The sequence below is a fragment of the Aulonocara sp. 'chitande type north' Nkhata Bay genome, linkage group LG15 (genome assembly GCF_057382095.1).
Source record: "Aulonocara sp. 'chitande type north' Nkhata Bay isolate Kocher_YH1m ecotype deep benthic linkage group LG15, A_spYH_male_GT1.1, whole genome shotgun sequence".
Lineage (NCBI taxonomy): Eukaryota > Metazoa > Chordata > Actinopteri > Cichliformes > Cichlidae > Aulonocara > Aulonocara sp. 'chitande type north' Nkhata Bay.
In genome coordinates, this window is record NC_141358.1 from 33,455,423 (window position 1) to 33,473,729 (window position 18,307).

The window sequence follows — 18,307 nt, forward strand, 5'->3', positions numbered from 1 at the left end:
TACTTTTAAATACTCTATGAACAACATGTAAGCCTGCAGAGCGAGAGCGAAGTGCTCTAATGGAGTGATGTGGTACTACAAGGTCATTAAGATAAGATGGGGCCTGATTATTTATGACCTTGTATGTGAGGAGCAGGGTTTTGAATTCAATTCTGGATTTAACAGGGAGCCAATGAAGGGAAGCCGAGGCAGGAGAAATATCCTCTCTCTTTCTAGTCCCTGTCAGGACTCTTGCTGCGGCCTTTTGGATGAACTGAAGGCTTTTCAAGGAGTTTTTAGTACATCCTAATAATAATGCTCAGGTGGACGATAGGTTTTTGAGTTTTCCAGCTGGGGTGGACAAAGCTAAGCATCAGGCTTTCCAGTGAATTAAAAGTCTGTTTTGGTCTTTGGTTGATTAATTAGCTGGTGTGGAAAATTGCTGCCACACCGCCACCTCGACCTGTGCTTCGAGGTTTCTGATAGTTGGTATGACTCGGGGGTGTTGATTCTAATTCTAATAATCACCCTGCTGTAACCAGGTTTCTGTAAGGCAGAATAAATTGATTTGTTGATCAATTGTTAAGTCATGTACTAACAGAGACTTGGAAGAGAGAGACCTAGTGTTTAATAATCCACATTTCACTGTTTTACTCTGTGGTGCAGATGTGGATACTGTATTGTTCTTTCTTTGTGATTTTTATTAATCTTTAAATCATTTGTTGTTGTTGTTTTGTTTGTTTGTTTTTTGTCTGTTTGGGAGCTGACACAGTCTTTAAGGGGATGGGGTTTGGGGGGATAACAGGAGGAGAGAAGCTGCAGAGAGGCGTGTAAGACTGCAACTCTGCATCCTGGTCCCAACTCTGGATAGTCACGTTTTGGGGGTTTAATAAATTTGGCCAGATTTCTAGAAATAAGAGCTGCTCCATCCAAAGTGATGGATGAATGCCGTCTCTCCTAACAAGACCAGGTTTCCTCCAGAAAGTTTCACAATTATCTATAAAGCCCACATCGCTTTTTGGACACCACTCAGACAGACAGCGATTTGCTAGAGCATTCATTTCTTCTCCTTTTTACCACAGTGGTGCATGTTTCTGTAACACTTTTTATGTTGTTTATATATAATGTCTCTGTAGTAGATGGCACTCATTAGGTTGGCTGCATAATATTCTTTCACAATTCATTTGTTTCAAACTAACATTGCCCATATCCATTCATTTTAGTCTTTAATCTTAGTTATTTGTTTAATTGTGTAGTCATTAACATGTTTGCTTAGCAAGCAAAGGTTGCTGATTTGATTCCAGCCAGCGAGATAAATCCCCTTTGGAGTTTTATCAGTAATGGCATTCGGTGTAAAAACTCTCAAATCAAACATCTGTCGCAATGAAGCAGCTGAAAGTAGCTTTTTTTGTGCCTTTTCTTCTATTTTGGTTATTTGTTTAAAATGAGTTAATTAAAGTCATAAAGTATTCAGTCAGTTTATACTAGTTTAAAATAAAACTGAATGTAGAACTAATGTTAAATAATTAATTTGGTACATATCAGACTCCATACAACAGTTGGAAAGTCTTTGGTCTTAAAGCTGAAAAAATGCTTATCCTTTACGCAGTGTTTTTATTTTCCTTATTTTGCCAGGTCAAGCTTCCTTTTCCTGTAGATCAAATCACAAATCTTCCAAGGAATGACTTCCAAATGCTGGTGAAAATGCACAAACTGACTTCAGAGCAACTTGAGTTTATTCATGACATCAGGCGGCGGAGTAAGAACCGCATCGCAGCACAGCGTTGTCGCAAGAGGAAGCTCGACTGCATCCTCAACTTGGAGTGCGAGATAAGAAAGCTGGTGAGTGGATTGATTGTTCTAACACACTGTCATTAGCCGTCACCCAGTGAGAAGCTGCTCTCTTCTTTGGACACGGACTCACCTTAGTTATAACCATTTCATTATAATCAGTAACATTTTATTCTCCTCAGCACTTTCAAACCATTGCTCTCCAATGACTGTTCACTGGAGCCCTAACCCTGCTGTACTCTCTCTGTGCAGTCAGATTGCGGTGGTCCCCCGTCTTCTTTCTGTTTATTTATTCTGATGCTTAAACTGAGCTGATCCTGTTCTTCTGCAAGGGATCCCTCTTCTACAGAAGCCATCCTTCTGGGTGTCACTTCTAACGACAATGTTTGTTGTGTTGACTTACTAACTATACAACCCCCACCCCCCCCACCCCACTCCCCGAAAAAAGATGTTCCTAGGCACCCTCTTTTATACTTTTTTGTCCATTTGTCTCCCTTTCTCTTTCCTCCTCTCTGGACATCCAATCACGCTGTTTACATATAATCACCTGATGTCCAGCCACACCTTATCAGCTTCTCCATCTCCAACCTTTCACCCACTTTTAACTAGGGTAAAGGTTACTTCATGAAAACCACTTTATCATATTTTTATCTTTTCTATGTTATTCTCAAATTTATAGATTCCGTTACATATGAGCATTCAGTCACATATCAATATAGTTCATTTTTCATGCAGTTTATGCAATCTTACTTAGATTTCATTAGCTAATTCTTACATTGATTTTTACATATTCTCTTTTGATTCAAATACATTGTTCTCTTCAAAACTCCTTGTTTGCTGTTCACAATGTATTCAGTGCAATTTCTTTTATTAAATCATACATTTAGGTCAGACATTCTTTTGGATCAGTGGCTCTTTGGTGTCGCTCACTGCCATCCTACAGACACCCCAGATCAGTATTACGGAATGAAGTATAATTAACTATCAGCAAAATCACAGATGAATTATGGTTCTGTGTTCATCTATTACAACACATAATACCATTTCTTGTGTTCAAAATCATGTAATGTAGCCGCACACAAACAGATAGGATATCTATCTCCTGACATTGGACTCGTCTCTGTGCTTGTCCTGCTACACCTCAGTGCAGCCTTCGATGCTATTGACCATAATATCCTATTAGAGTGATTAGAGCATGCTGGTATTAAAGGTACCAGACTGCAATGTTTTAAATCATACTTATCTAACAGACTTATATTTTTTCATAGAAATAGAGTGTTATCTTTACATACTAAAATTAATGATAGACTTCTGTTAATGCTTCTCTTAAACTCTATCAATAGAAGGCATAGCATACATTTTCTCTGCTGTGCAGAGTATCTATCAACAAAGCCAGATAACACACATAATGACCTTTAATTTCCTGCATCTAAATTCAGATAAAACTGAGGTTATTGTACCTAAATATCTAACCAGGCTTACTCTGGATGGCAGTACCTTGGCCTCCAGGAACACCGTGAGGAATCTTGGATTTGTTTGAGGATCAAAATAAAGAAACACAAAAAGAAGACTTTGAGGGGACCATATGGATATGTCCGTCAGTGTGCATATTAAACAAATATGTAGGACTGCTTTCTTCTATTTTGGCAATATCTCTAGAATTAGAAACATCCTGTCTCAGAGTGTGTATTTGTTCTTCACTCATTCTGTGTTAGCACACTAATCTGCGTTAAATCAGTGTTAACATTCCCAAGCCTGACTGGAGCAGCCCAAAAGCCATGGTGAGTTGGGGTTGACTTAAGACACAGTCTTTCATTGCTGTAGTTGTAGGTTTAAGTGACTGACTTTGGCTGAGATTGTCATCTATTTGCCTTACTGAAACAGAAATCCTAAGAGGAGTGCTGGGCAAAAATGCACAGAAGAGAAAAAAGTAGTTTGTAAAAAGCACGAGAATGAATGGAAAGTTCAACAGGCAATGAGTGGAAAGCTTTTTTGTAGTGCTGTACTCTTGTGCACAGACTTATCGATTGCATCTTGAAATGAGTCATAACCTATGTATGTGTGTCTGTGTGTAGGTGTGTGAGAAGGAGAAGTTGCTGACTGAGAGGAACCAGCTAAAGGCATGTATGGGTGAGTTGTGGGAGAACTTCTCCTGCCTGTCACAGGAGGTGTGCAGGGATGTTCAGCTCAGCCCCGAGCAGGTCCAGTCGTTACACCACTACTGTCCCATGCTGCGCCCCGCCATCTCCACTGCCAGCAACAACACTGCCCACGAGCCCAAGGCCTCCCTCAGCACCAACACCACCACCAGCATTGACCTTACCACCCACTCGGGCTCAGCCACACCAGAACCAACCTTTCACGGTTCACCCGGGCCCTCGGAGAGCGACCCTGACGTGGCTGTCAGAAACAGGGCAGACAAAGATACAAACGGCCAAGACGCCACCAGCTTGTATACAAAGTCAGGGCCACCGGTGGAAAAATCCAACCAGACGGTAACGGTGGATTTTTGCCAGGAAATGACTGACAAATGTACAACTGACGAGCAGCCGAGGAAGGACTGTACTCAGTAGTGGTCGTTCTCTGTTTTGTTTTCTTTTTCATTATTTAATTTTGCTCTTCTGACAAACCCTCTCTCAGGGTTGTTGAGACAGTCAGCATCTGCCAGTGTTCAGTGAAAAACAAGCTTTGTTTGTATTTATATCTTTTTTGACGGTCGACACTAAAGTTGTCTTAACAACAGCAATACTGTTCTCCAGGAATTCTCCTATTACCGTGACAGAGTGGAACTTCTCACCAAACCCTTACGATGGTGCTATACTTGCCCCGGCAGCAACCTCTACAGTGGAGACTTTGTTCTTCATGTGTCACACATCACAACTCAAAGTCAAACCTCATTGGACCTAAACTGCAGCTCGCTTTGTCTCTCTGCATACCAGCAGTATGTCAGTTCCTGCCTTTGTCTTTTCCTCTTCTCTCCTTGCCACTCTGTCTCTCTCAATCTCTTCTACCTCTTTCTGTCTCACTCTGCATCTCTCTCTCTGTCTGTTTCTTCTTTCACTATATCTGAGTGACACTTTTGGTCACAGCAATTCAAACTCAGGAAGAAAAAAATCCTCTGAATGTTCAACCTAATTCATGAAAAATGAGAAAACGGCTTCTGTACACACGGAAGTTGCAAACTGTAAAATGTTCATATGCAAAAATGTCTTCAAACGTCTCTCATTTGTATTGCTGTACAGAAGAAATTTGTACAGATTGTAACCGAAAACATTCCTCCTATGCCTTCCACGTGGAATTGAAAGGAGAAAAAAAAGGCTTTTGCAGGCAGTTAAATGGCTATTTTTATTTCCCACTCATCAGCAATACCATTGTATTTGGATGTTGTACTGGTGACTTTCAAGTGCTTGTTTGGCAGAAGTGTATATAGCATGATGACTGTAACAGTGATTTTGTACAGCTAGACGCCTAGATGTTTCTTTTTCACCGGGGTTATAACAAGGGAAAAATTGTTGCTTTGCTGTTTCCTGTCCTGCCTAACGAACGAGGGGAGCGTTCTTATACTCAGGAGATCAGCTCGATACACATTTAGACACAGTACACACAGGCACGCACACATCGACACACACATTTTGAGCCCCTTGCATGTATAATTGAAGATGTGTTTTCGAGAGCGTGGCTCAGGCTGGCTCTTCTAAATCTTCGACACCTCTTTAAATGTGAAAAAAAAATCCTTGTGTTTTCTTTTTGTTTTTTAAGGAAACGTATTTGTTCCCAGAACTTTAATATATCCTATTTGTTTATACACAATGTTGTCATTTGATGATAGGAGACAGCAAAAAGCCTCTCCGATTTTTTTTTTTTTTTTTTTTTTCAAATTTATGTTGATTACGATAAAATTGACTAATGAAAAAATGAAAAAGCATACAAACATAAATCACGCACTTTTTTCCTGGCCCCAAGTAAGGGTCTTTACTTCAGACTGCTTAAAAGTCAGAGACTGGAGCACTTAAATTGGCAAAAAATATCTATGAAGAATATGAAAATATGCCGAAGGAAGCTAATATTTCATCTTACATTTTTATTTCTTTAGAAATTGAATAAGCTAATTCAGTTCCTTTGACGTGAAAGCAGTGTGTGTGTTGTTCAGATGATTGAGTAGCAATCATATAAGATAGTAAAGTGTTTAACCTACTTGTGCATTTGTTTTAAACACCCTACTTTGTAATGTGCATGCATGCTACCTAATAGCTATAAACCTAGTTAGTTGGTTTAGCTTTTTTTTTTTTTTTTTGCTTTGTGCATTCTCTCTGGAACATTCTGCTATAAAAATGCATTTTCACATTTCTATATATAAAGAATCTGAAATATGTCAACCCTTGCTAGAGGCAGAAGTAGCAGAGCTCCACACTCCAGTGCAAAGGTTGAATGAAAATGTTCATTGCACTTTAAAGCTCCAATCCAAATTGGCACTCCCTATTAGCCTAACAGGGCTGAAGTTCATGTTTTTACTGTAGTTTCTTTCAAATATTTCCTATAAAAAAGCTATGCTTATGTTAAAACAGATGAGTATCTAATACAGTACTTTGAAAATGAAATTCCTTAAAAGCTAAACCTTAATGTTAAACTCATTTATTAGCATAGTTGAAAAGCTGCTCTGTTGTCACAAGGGGTCACCATAACAGGTAGCGCCGCACACAACCTCAAAGAGGATCCGTGTCTCCGGCCAGCGACCTTTCACGCAAATGTACAATCAGTAACATTATGGAGACACACAAGCTTATTTGCATTTAATAGCTTACTTGAACAAAATATACTTGTTTGAAATTTTTATGAGCCACTGATGTTCTCACGTTTTCAAGTTTTCTCTGTTGTCTAAACAGTATTGCCCTATTTTACTGCTTCCAGGCTAGCTGAAAGCCATTCAGCTGGCTTTGTCATACTAGAAACCTAATTTCCTCCATGCATGTGTGAAAATGCAATAGTTATGTAAGAAGTAAATTAAGTCATTTTAAAACTTTACTTTAAAGCTTTACATTTTTATTAATAAAACGTGTTTCTGTTTTGTTTTTGTTTGTTTTTTTCAAATAACCTGTAATACAAGATGCTAAAGAAATAGATTATAATTTTACTTAATAAAAATATGTTCCAGGTTTTAAGAATCTATAGCTAATTTGCCATCCATAAACATTTCCTTATTAGGTTATCAAAAATTAAATAAATATTAGTGTCCATTTTATATGATCATTTGAACCTATTTAAGTGGGCCAGTAGCTTTTGATAGTGCTGTAAAAGGTATATGAAATGTATTTTATCAGGTTATACAGTGGTGCCCTCTTCCTGATTTCCTTTTTATATATGTTTGTCACAATTACACGTTTCAGCTCATCAAACAAATTTAAATATTAGACAAAGATAACACAAGATGAGATGTTTGTCCAGTCTCTTTCTTCTTATTGAATCATGAACATGTGATGGACATGTTTAATGTTGTTCTGGGTTCTTCTGTTACCTCCTGGATGAGTGCTGGGAGGTCACAGATCTGCTCTTGGAGTCATACTGGTAGGCCTGTCACTCCAGTTAATTACTGTTCCATGTTTTCTCTATTTGTGTATGATGGCTTTCACCGTAGTTACAAAGGCTTCAAAATAGCTTTGTAACCCTTAACAGACTGACAGACGTCAGTTACTTTGTTTTTCACCATTTTCTTTAGATCTTGACAGTCTTTTAGCCAGCTTCACCTTGTCAGACAGGTCTGTCAGTAATCAGGCCTGAGTGTGTTTAATGAAACTGAATTCAGCTTTTCAAAAAATGTGGTAAATCACTTTTAATTCATGATTTAAAAAGAGGGGCAATTATTTTGGATAACTTTTCTACCTCTATCAATGAAATCATCATTCAGCTTACTCAGGTTATCTTTATCTAATATTAAAATTTGTTTGATGATCTGAAACAAGTGTGACAAATATGTAAAACACTAGAAAATCAGGAAGGCTTCGACATGTTTCTAACGATTTGTTTCAATTGTTCTCCCCGTGGCTCCGTATGTTTTCTTGAGGTATTCTAGATTCCTCCTCAGTTAAAATGTGGGCATGAACTGTGAAAGCCCTTAAAGACTGGTGACCTTTTCAGGGTGTACATCACACTCACCCTCTGACAGCTAAGATGGGCTCCAGCCCTGCTGCAACAATGAATGGGCTAACCAGTTGAGAGAATGGATAGATATTCCAGTTATCAACATAAAATAAAAACACAGAAAGGGGAAGAGTAAACTGTAATAATATATCATTTGACATCAAGAAAAGTAAATAATATTAATAATTGAATTGACTAAAACATGTCATTTAAATTTGTACAACTAAAGTGATTTATTCATTTTCTTAACCTTTTTCTTTTTTCAATTTTAGAGGTGACAGGAAATTCATTCATTTATTCATTTAATCGCAAAAGTCATTTCTAATGTCACTTTAATTTACTTTAGTGAACAGAATTTTAGCATGACATTTGGGGGATGTTAATATACCAAGCATAGCAATTAGCCATACTAGCCTTTTTGCTGATTTTGAGGGTTTTTTTTATTGTTTTCTACCCAAATGTTTCGAGGATTGGGGCTTTAAAGATTGCATGACATTTTTCGGAGTTCTCCCCATGACCTTTACTGATGTAAATCCTAGATGTAGTTTGAATGATGACCTTGTTTGTAAGATAATTTCTGTTTCACAGCCAGACAGAGAAAGTGTAACTGTAGTTTAAAAACCTGTTTTAAAATTGTTCAATCGTCCCTGTTTTGTACAAAGACCCACACATGCACACATATGATCACATACACGTACACGTATTGGCACAGAATGAGTGTGGAGCAATAGTGACTCCTCTACAACTGAGCTTGTTTCTTGTTTGTTGAACAGTTTATTTCTAATTTGTTCTTTTATTTGCGTGCACATATTTACTAAAGCAGAGCAGTATTTTCCCATGTTAGCATTCTGTCACATTCAAACAAGAGAACTAAAGCGAAATAATCGACATTTTGACATTTTCTACAAACATTATGCAACTCTTTTTCTAATTCTTTTGATTTGTTTAGAAACTGAGGAAACCTCTTTATATTGCTGTTTGCACACAATGAATTCAAACAGCTGTCTCATGGGAGACGATTAATTCCAATATTATCACAGAATTTCTCTGTGTTATTAATTTAACTTGACATTCCCATAGAGGGAAAATGAACGATGACACAACACTCCCTGTGCATGGTCCAAATTATGGGCATCCTCAGCAAAAATGGTGAGATAATTTAAACATCTTTATTTAACATCAACGCAGCACAGTTTGTACCATTGCTATCGCTAACACTGCTGTTTAAAATGCCACAACAACAAAAAAAATGCTGTCTTGCCTCTACTGGTATCAACCCACACAGATGGTTTTGGTTTAATTTTGTCCAGATTTTAGTGCATGTGCTTTTCCCTGCACTCAACTATAATGGAAACAAAATTTCAGTCATTCATTGCATGATAATAATGCGATGATAAACTCTCAAACACTGACATGTCAAACCAAAGCTATCTGTAGAATTGGGAAATGTTTTATTGTTATTTGGGTGAACCATCCCTTTAATATCTCAGGGTGCCAAGCATTTACACCTGCTCTCTGCATTGTACTGAAGCAGACTATTTTTTTTTCTTTGTTTGTTTTTACCTGCTTTGTTTGTGCATCAAACCAAAATTTCCTTCAAGCGGTTTTGATATCATTTAACCTTCAGTGCTAATTGAAACCCACACCACTCTGCCCCGCCACCTCCACAATTTAAAAACTCACACACACTTACACACACACATAGCCACTCTCTTTGATGCTCCATTGTCCAGCTAGTGGCCAACGGTCTATTTCAGCCCTCTGTGGCTAATAGCACACAATGAATTAAACTATGCAGAACAAAGGCAGATGCACAGTCGATCATTCTCTGCATGTTCACAAAAAATATGAATTAGTGCAGCTTTAAAGTGATTGAACACAAGTAAAATGAATTATGAATTTGATATTTTGCTAAATGAACTTTTCCTGTATATTTTTTACAGTCAAACAATGTGTTTATTGCCATTACATCAGTTTTTAATTATGTGCACAATTTTGCTGTTGTTGTAGCTCTTTTTGGTTGTTTTTTAATTTTGGATTTGTTTTGTTTTGGGGGTTTGTTGTCATTGCTTCTCTGAAACAAACACTGGCTTTTTAACTCCAAAGGTTGTTCTATTGAAGAATACGAACAAAAACATGCCTTTCTCACAGATTGTTCAACTTTCTTGAAAAAAAAAAAAAGGAAAAAAATTCTGGTTTCCTGGTCGAGTGCACAGGTTGAGATCACTGAGTAGAGTATAAATATAGAATATGTTTACAAATAGGTGTCATGTCACATTTGATCAATTTTTGCCATGTAAAACTTGCTCGGTTCAGTTGAACCGATTCTTGGTGTTGTGGAAGAGACAGAATGAGTTTCCTCACCTTGTCTTTAATCCAACTATTGGGATGGGTCAGCATTACATGGATACAAGTGCACCTCCAATATTTGCCTTAGAACTTGCAGAGGCCATAGTTCACATTTAAGTGAAGCGAGTGTATGCAAGGGCCTGAGCCCCCATCCCTTAGTCACCAGTGCGGACTTTCTCACACTTATCTACCTGTGAAATCCTTCATACCTCTCATAACTGGTCAATGACTGTATCAGCAAACTGCATCAGGTGTTTTTTCTACATGCTTTTTACACAGATTATATGGATTATTGTATTAGTAGGTGCATCATTTTTAATGTAATAGCTCTTAAGCTTGTAGGTGTTGTTTTTTCTCTCATTTTTCTAAATGACTGTTTTGTGTTAATATTGTCAATTTGAAATTACTGTCATTTGCTTATTCTCTACTAAGAGTTCTTACCTAATTTTAAATGCTACATGACCCTAATTAATTAAATGACTTAATAACCATTGTAAATACGGTATTGTGAGAACCCCATTTTCATTCATTTCTATTGCTAGTGTTATATAAATGATTTTTTTTTGTCTAGACACCATTTCTCTTTAAGAAATAAAGAAACATGCATATCATGTGTTGTGCTTTGTTTTTCTCTGTTTTTGGTCAACATTTGAGGTAAATGTCTCCTTACCTTTAATTATTCCACTCAACAATCTTTGTGTTTAAGCCTTTTCACTTAAAAAACACATTTAAATTACTTTAGCTGATAGTATGCATACATCTACTGCTAACATTTTTATATGCTACTTTAACACCAGCAGATTTGGGCACTGATCAAAAAAAAAAAAAAAGGTAAATCTGCATGCTGTGGCGACTGTAACTTAACTTTAAATTCAGTTTTAGCTAAACAGTGCCTGTGTGTGTGTGTGTGCGCGCGTGTGCGTGCATGCGTGCGTGTGTGTGTGTGTGTGTGTGTGTGTGTGTGTGTGTGTGTGTGTGTGTGTGTGTGTGTGTGTAAATTCCCCACTCGTCCTGTGGGCAGTCTTCATCCTTCAAGCTCAGGTCCTCTGTTGTGCAGATCTCAGATATCATTTGTGGGATCTGCTGTAGCTGCTCACCCAGTTTGGGGCTTAAAGCCCTGACTGCAATCATTACCATGGGGACTATTGTTGCCTTCGACTTCCACACCTTATTTAGCACTTTTCTCTGGCCTTTGTATTTTGCTATTGTCTTGTGGTACTTTGTTCTAATGTTGCTATCACTTGTTATAGCTACATCTGTCACTGTGCCCATATCCCTCTGCTTGTCCACCACTACTATGTCCAGTTGGTTAGCCATCACCAGTTTGTCTGTCTGTATCTGGAGGTCCCACAGGATCTTAGCTCCATCATTCTCAACCACCCTAGAGAGCGTATCTTATTTTGACCTTGGGACTTCCAGGCACAGATGTTCCTGTATACTATGATAGACAGCTTTTATGGTGCTCCATGTATGCCCTGCCTGCTAGCATTGCACTTGCACTCAGCTGTTATATGCTTGATTGTCGCAGAAGCATCTTTATACATCCAGTACTGCCATGATTGGTGTCACAATGATCTTTCTTGTTTCATCCTGGATAGTCGTTCTGACACTCACTAGTACTGTACTGTAAGCCTCCTTCTTTCCGCTTACAGTACAGTCTCAGGATACTGGTATAGGAGTGAAACCCTCCATAGTAAGGAGCTTCCTTCTCTTGATGTCAGTGGTTTCTATCTCCTCCTTTTGCCATCCCAGCAGGGTATCTGATTATTATTAATCAGATTCAATTATTAGGCCCCTCTACTATGGAACTAGATGGGAGGTGTATACAAGAGTATGTAAAAACAATAATCAAAATACACATTCCATGGTTTCAAAAAATGATATGTAGCCAGCTAGCTAACTAGACAACTAGTAGTTTATTATAACATTTTTAAAATGTGTGGTATGCATTCACAAGGAGATATGGGAACCTAAACAACACAAAGTTCAAAGAATGTATTTTTCTCTCGCAGATGGTAGTGGTACCACGTGATACTATATCTTCAACAGTGACAGGCAATATTTTTTAGCTTCACTTTTGCTTTGTACACAATTATATAATACTAATAATAAGCCATAAACACCAATTCCAAGAATTCTTTCTCTTTTTTGCAGTTTCAGATTTCCCTATTTCCTGTTTATTCTGACAAATATCTTCGAAGACTTTTAAACTGATTTGATAAATACGTGCTTTGACACAAATAGCATTTGAATTCATGCCTGACTTCTCCAAATTCTCCAAAACTACCCACAAAGTAGCTCACAATTTATAGACAGAGCAGATAAAATAAGTACTGAATATGTCATTAATTTTCTAAGTAATTGTATCTCTAAAGGTACTATTGATATGAAATTCCTACTAGATGGCAGTAACAACCCATCAATTCCACACATACAAAGAACTCAGACCACGTGTTGATAAATTAGTGGTAATAATGAGAAATGATGCTGTGAAAATGTATTGAACACGCGGCTGAAATGAATTTAATACCTCTTACAAAAGCTGTTGGTGGTGATGACAGCTTCAAAATGCCTCCTGTATGGAGCAACTAGTTGCATGTATTGCTCAGGTGTGATTCTGGTCCATTTGTCCACACAGTCTTCAAATCCTAAACCAGACCGTTTGAAATAATGATACCTGCTGTTTCAAGTAGTCCTTGGACAACTTTTTTGATCATTCTTTTCATTCTTCTAGTAAATGGATTGGCACTTTTTCTACACTATCTGAGAACTCAAAGGGCTTTACACAACTTGCTTAATTCACGCATTCACACCAGCACTTTTTTCTTTGCTCTTTTTGTCTAACATGCACACGCATTCATGCTCCGATGCATCAGAGAACAACTTGGGGTTAGTATCTTGCATTTTTCCCAAGGATATTTGGCATGCAAACTGGAGGGATCAAACCACTAATCATCTGTTTAGCAGATTACACAGCAGATGGCCGCCCCTCCCTGAGCCTGGTTCTGCCGGAGGTTTCTTCCTGTTAAAAAGGAGTTTTTCCTTCCCACTGTCGCCAAAGTGCTTGCTCATAGGGGGTCATGTGATTGATGGGTTTTTCCCTGTATGTACAATTGTAGGACCTACCTTACAATATAAAGCGCCTTGAGGCAACTGTTGTGATTTGGCACTGTATAAATAAAACTGAATTTAATTGAGTTCAGATGACTTGGTTTACTGCCTGAGCTACATTCACCTTCTGTCTCAAATCTTGAGGGAAGCACTTGGTAGCGGCCGGTTTGTGGTGACATTTGTTCTTTCCTCTTTCAAACTATGCCCCCAACAGTGCTCACTGGAACCTTCAGTAATTTAGTAGTTTCTTTAGTAATTTCTTCTGTAACCAGTGTCATCAGTATCATCAGTTACCCATCATGAGATGCTTCTTGTGTGACATCTTGGTAATGAGACACCTTTTTTTAGGCCATTAGTTGGAACTGAAGTGGCAGGATTGCTTTCAGCTGGTGCCATGACTCTCCATGCCTTTTTGCTTTCTTCATGCATTCAGTACTTTCTCCCAATGCCATTTTTTCATTTTCACACATAGCTTAATTTCTGGACATCTATGATTTGATTTCTCGCATGAGTGGATTGGATGGGTAGTTACCGACATCTGGTGATGTCAACAAACCTTTTGAAATAGATTTATTTAGAAACGTCAGTATTGACGTTTTCAATACTTCTTTTATCTGGTGTAAACTTATAATCAAACAGTTGATAGGAATAGCAATCACACATTACATAAAGCAAATTAAGTGTCTCTTGGATGTGGAAAATAACTAAATTATTCATGCAGAAAACATACTGTATAAGCACACTGTGGACATATAATGTTGCTGCAGAGAAACAGGATGAGACTCGGTTTGAAATCAGGCTCCTTTGGCTAATTTAGAACTCCCATTGGCACTCGTTTGGTCCCAGAACTGTACTTTATAGTTTACTTTTTCATGATTGAAGACAGCTCCAGAATCATGCTCTGAAAAGGGAAAAAAAATAGGTACAATGTATAGTTATTATTCTTGTCATAGTCATGATGACACGTTTATGTTTTGTTTTCTAACCTCAAGTAGTATATAGTAAATAGTAATGTTTGACTTTCTGCTAATATCTCAAGACTATCTTGTCTTGAACAGTATTAGAAAAATATATGATAGTGAGAAAATGTCTGTAAACAAGCTTGACCTTTGTTGTGGTTGAAACTGACAGGTTACTTATTTATTTTATTTTATATTACTCAATTCATAATGATCACTGGAATTAATGAAATAAAAAGGGTTTTCAACTGAGTTTATTCAAGTAAAGTTGATTGCTATCACTGACAACAGATTTCACCAAGGAAGGGAGGAACTGAGAATGATGTTGATTATTAAGCAGCAGGAAATGTAAAGTAGTTGTGGGCCAGCTAATGAGATTTTCCAACTGGATATGTAAAAGGGTATGAACTGGACTGGCACTGAGATCATCTGATCAGCTGAGCTTTACATTGTAGATGTAGCTGCATTTGATTTTCAATATTTATGTTTACTTTTTGACAGAATGAAATTTAAAAAATATATCTATGTGACTGGGTGTGGTTTGTGGCTCAGCTGCAGGAGAGGGGTGGAGCGATGGGTTTGGGGTGTGGTGTCATGGGAGGCTGACCCACACAGCCTCCCCGGGTTGCCGTGACCTGACGGGTGTGTGTGGTGTGAAGCAACAAAGGTAGCTGGAAGGCTGCTCTAATAAAAGCAATGGAAAACACCGCTTGACTTGCAACGCTGTGTACTTCAGGAACTTCTCATTACAATCTATGGTAAATTTTTTCTTTGGTCATAACTCCATCTTACAACATCATTCGGACTAATTACACTTGAATTGACAAAAAAAGTGGAGTTGGAGGGAATTTAAGGTAGCTTGACTTGATCAGACAACAAACAAACAGTGTATCTATAACCAAATCTTTCAACAAACAAGTACACGCTAAATCACACATATGAGACTATAAGCCTTTATTAATAGCCAAAAAGAGACATTAGCTTACCATGGACATCCTCCTCCCTCCAGCTGGAGGTGGTGGAGACACCACTGGACTCTCCCCCTCGCTAAGATGCTGGGATGCATTGTCCGTTCCACTCTGACAGTCTCCACTGTCAGACGGACTGGCCAGCTTGCCCTCCGACAGTCCTCTGGACATAAAACTGCATTTTCTGGCTGTGGGATAGTGTTCACTCTCCGGAGAATCACTCATATCGCTGAGCTCCTTACATACACTCACTCTGCTCTGCTTCCTCTGTGGGTTTCTAAGGGCTGCTGGGATTTCCATGTGGCCGGCCGTCAGTGTAGGTCGAGGCCCCACATAGTGTGGTTTACCAGAACCATGGGGTCCATTTGAGTCATCGCTGCTGCATGACGGTTTGCGATTTTCCAGAGTGTAACGTCGTTCCATGACACCCAGCTGGTGCAGACCTTGGATTTCAGCTTGGCTGGGGCGGCAGGAGATGCTGTGACCTTCGATACTCTGAGGGGCCACTAAGGCCAAATTCAAAGGCTGACTCTCTCCGTGAGTTTCAGGCACAGCAGAGCAGGTCATCTGCGTGAGCTGGATTAATCTCTGTGGTGAGGAATTTGAGAGCACACAGATCTGCTGCACCATGGAGTTCTTCTTTGACCTGCACATACTCTCATCATCCCCATATTTATATCCATACAAGATTTGTTTAATCTTCTTCACCCCCAAATGGGAAATCTCTAGGAGATTGAGGAATAAAGAAACTCCGGCAATAACCAGCATGAAAACCATGAAAATGTTCTTCTCTGTCGGTCGTGACACAAAACAATCAACGCTGTTAGGGCAAGGCATCCTTTCACATTTGTAGAGTGCAGACAGTCCAATCCCATACAGAGCAAACTGTCCTATAATGAAACCCACCTCCACTACAGATCTGGTCAAAATATGGAAAACATATGTACGCAGCAAAGAGCCCCTGAGAGGAGCTTTCCTTACTTTCTTCTGTTCATCTAATTTCCTGAGCTCTTTCTCAATTCTTTTATGGTCATCCAGGACGGGATCTGTACCTTCCAGCTCAGCTTTCAGACACGCTTTCTTCCTGTGTCTCTCCTTCTCAAGGGTCCTCAAATGATACAAGGCGTGACCCATGTAGACCAGAGAGGGTGAGGATACAAAGATAATTTGCAGGACCCAGTAGCGGATGAGAGAGATGGGAAAAGCTTGGTCGTAACAGACAGTCTTGCAGCCAGGTTGCTCTGTGTTACAAACAAACTCGCTCTGTTCATCATCCCAGACATCCTCAGCTGCGACGCCGAGCACAAGCATCCGGAAAATGAAGAGGATTGTGAGCCATATCTTCCCAACGATGGTGGAATGAATGTGGACCTCTTCTAAAATACTCCCTAATAGATTCCAGTCCCCCATCTTCTGTCATATTAATATTACCTGTGAACAAAAGAAAACTTTGTAGTTTTCAGGTCTTTCTACAAATTTAAATCATGCAGCAAAATGTACTTTACTTACATATTTTCTAGAGTCCTCGTCCCTGTGTGTTTTGGCATAAGGCCATTAATCAAATTGTAGATTCGAGTGTGGTGTAAGTGTGATATTTTAATCCCTTGGAGACAGACAACACCCTACTGTGCAGTCTGACTGACACTATTTTAAAGCTGGAAAGTAGGTCGGTTTGAAGCTATTGATCCATCAGTACCATGACCTTATAATGCCCTGAGGTTAGGTTCATCCTGCCACTTTTGTCAGGACACTAAACTAGAAATAGCACCAACTCAGATGCCAATACACAGCTCTGGACAATGTTTTCAGACTTATTACTTCTAATCTTCATGCAACCTTTTTCTAAATCTTGAACTCTAGGTTTTTGATAGTTTCAGGTTTTATGCAGTGAATGAAATGTGCCAGCATGCATGTCTTCAATAATCTTTCATCTTTGTTGTAACTGTTTTTATACTGTTTGTACTGTCAGTTACACTATCACACCTTTTCACACAGGGCTCTGCGGGTTCCATAATAAACACTCTCATTTAGAAGCTGCATTTTTTGTGTTGTATTATCTTTCTCTAACATTTAGATTTGTTTGATGATCTGAAACATTTCCGCGTGACAAACATACAAAAAAATAGGAAATGAGGAAAGGCGAAAACACTTTTTCACACCACTGTAACGCGATGTGGAATTTTATTATTACTTAAAAGGACAAGATTGCAGTGGTAAAGTGGACAGAACAGAAATAACATAGTGCTAACAGAACTATCATCTGCATAGATAACATGTTAACGCAAACCTAGACTACAATCCAGAAGAGTCTTTGTTTGTATTCAGAAGGATAGGGGTTTGTGTTGGTATGTGCCCAACGTTTATATTGTTAACTGGTAATTATGGGAGAGTGCGCCATTTTAGGAGTAACGAGAAAGTAAGTAGCAGTAACACAAATTACTTTCTCTTGCGAGTAATTTAAGTAATATATTGCATTACTTTACTGAAGTGGAGCTCGTCAATACTGAGAGGTTGCTGTTGTTGAGAGTTCATATTATTCCATAGGCCTGTGCAACCAGTGACATGAAAACGTTGAATGTGTAAATGAGTCTTACCTGATACAGAAATGGTAATTAAATATTTTGGAGTTCAGCGTGTCAAAATCAATGAATTATTAAATATTTTATGATTACATTTTAAACTTTGCTTTCTGTTTTTCTCATAAATTCTCCCCAATAGAACAAAACTGATGTCTTGAGTTGAGCTGGTCAAATTCCTTTAGAAACATCATATTTTACTGGGGAAATGCAAAAAAAGTTTGTCTGGCAGCACAAATGAACCAGCTGCTAACAGATGAGACAGTCTCAGGATCAGTTAGCTATTACAGGTTACTCTCATGACTGAAACGTTTCTTCCACTGAAAACGCTACCCCCAGATGAACAGAATCAACCTGGTTGATTAAGCATGCACCATGACATCTGCATTCAGTTTTCCCCAAAGTCACCTAACACAAGGGTACAATGGTGATGAACATT

The 18,307-nt window shown here is 38.5% G+C and overlaps 2 protein-coding genes across 5 annotated transcripts in view; one reads left to right on the forward strand and one right to left on the reverse strand.

Moving 5' to 3' along the window:
- The window catches only part of bach2b (BACH transcriptional regulator 2b), a 102,071-nt gene extending 91,206 nt beyond the window's left edge, over nt 1–10,865 (forward strand). For all 4 annotated transcript variants that reach the window (XM_086262974.1, XM_086262975.1, XM_086262976.1 and 1 more), the window contains 2 exons: nt 1,615–1,821; nt 3,846–10,865. In XM_086262974.1, the coding sequence (XP_086119100.1) occupies nt 1,615–1,821; nt 3,846–4,343 (705 nt within the window). In that variant the 3' untranslated portion in view covers nt 4,344–10,865. The remainder of the gene's footprint in view (nt 1–1,614; nt 1,822–3,845) is intronic.
- A 1,286-nt stretch (nt 10,866–12,151) lies between these two features.
- On the reverse strand, nt 12,152–17,047 carry gja10b (gap junction protein alpha 10 b). The gene is made up of 3 exons (XM_086262977.1): nt 16,802–17,047; nt 15,311–16,723; nt 12,152–14,266 (listed from the first exon to the last, which is right to left on the reverse strand). The coding sequence occupies exons 2-3, from the start codon at nt 16,700–16,702 to the stop codon at nt 14,228–14,230; spliced, it is 1,431 nt and encodes a 476-aa protein (XP_086119103.1). The 5' UTR covers nt 16,703–16,723; nt 16,802–17,047; the 3' UTR covers nt 12,152–14,227.
- Nucleotides 17,048–18,307: the final 1,260 nt, after the last annotated feature.

Excerpts from the sequence above, each read along its gene's own strand:
- gja10b (XM_086262977.1), bottom strand. The coding sequence starts at position 16,702 with ATGGGGGACTGGAATCTATTAGGGAGTATTTTAGAAGAGGTCCACATT. Across the intron at positions 14,267-15,310 it reads GAGGGAGGAGGATGTCCATG|AGCATGATTCTGGAGCTGTC; the intron begins GTAAGCTAATGT and ends TTCCCTTTTCAG.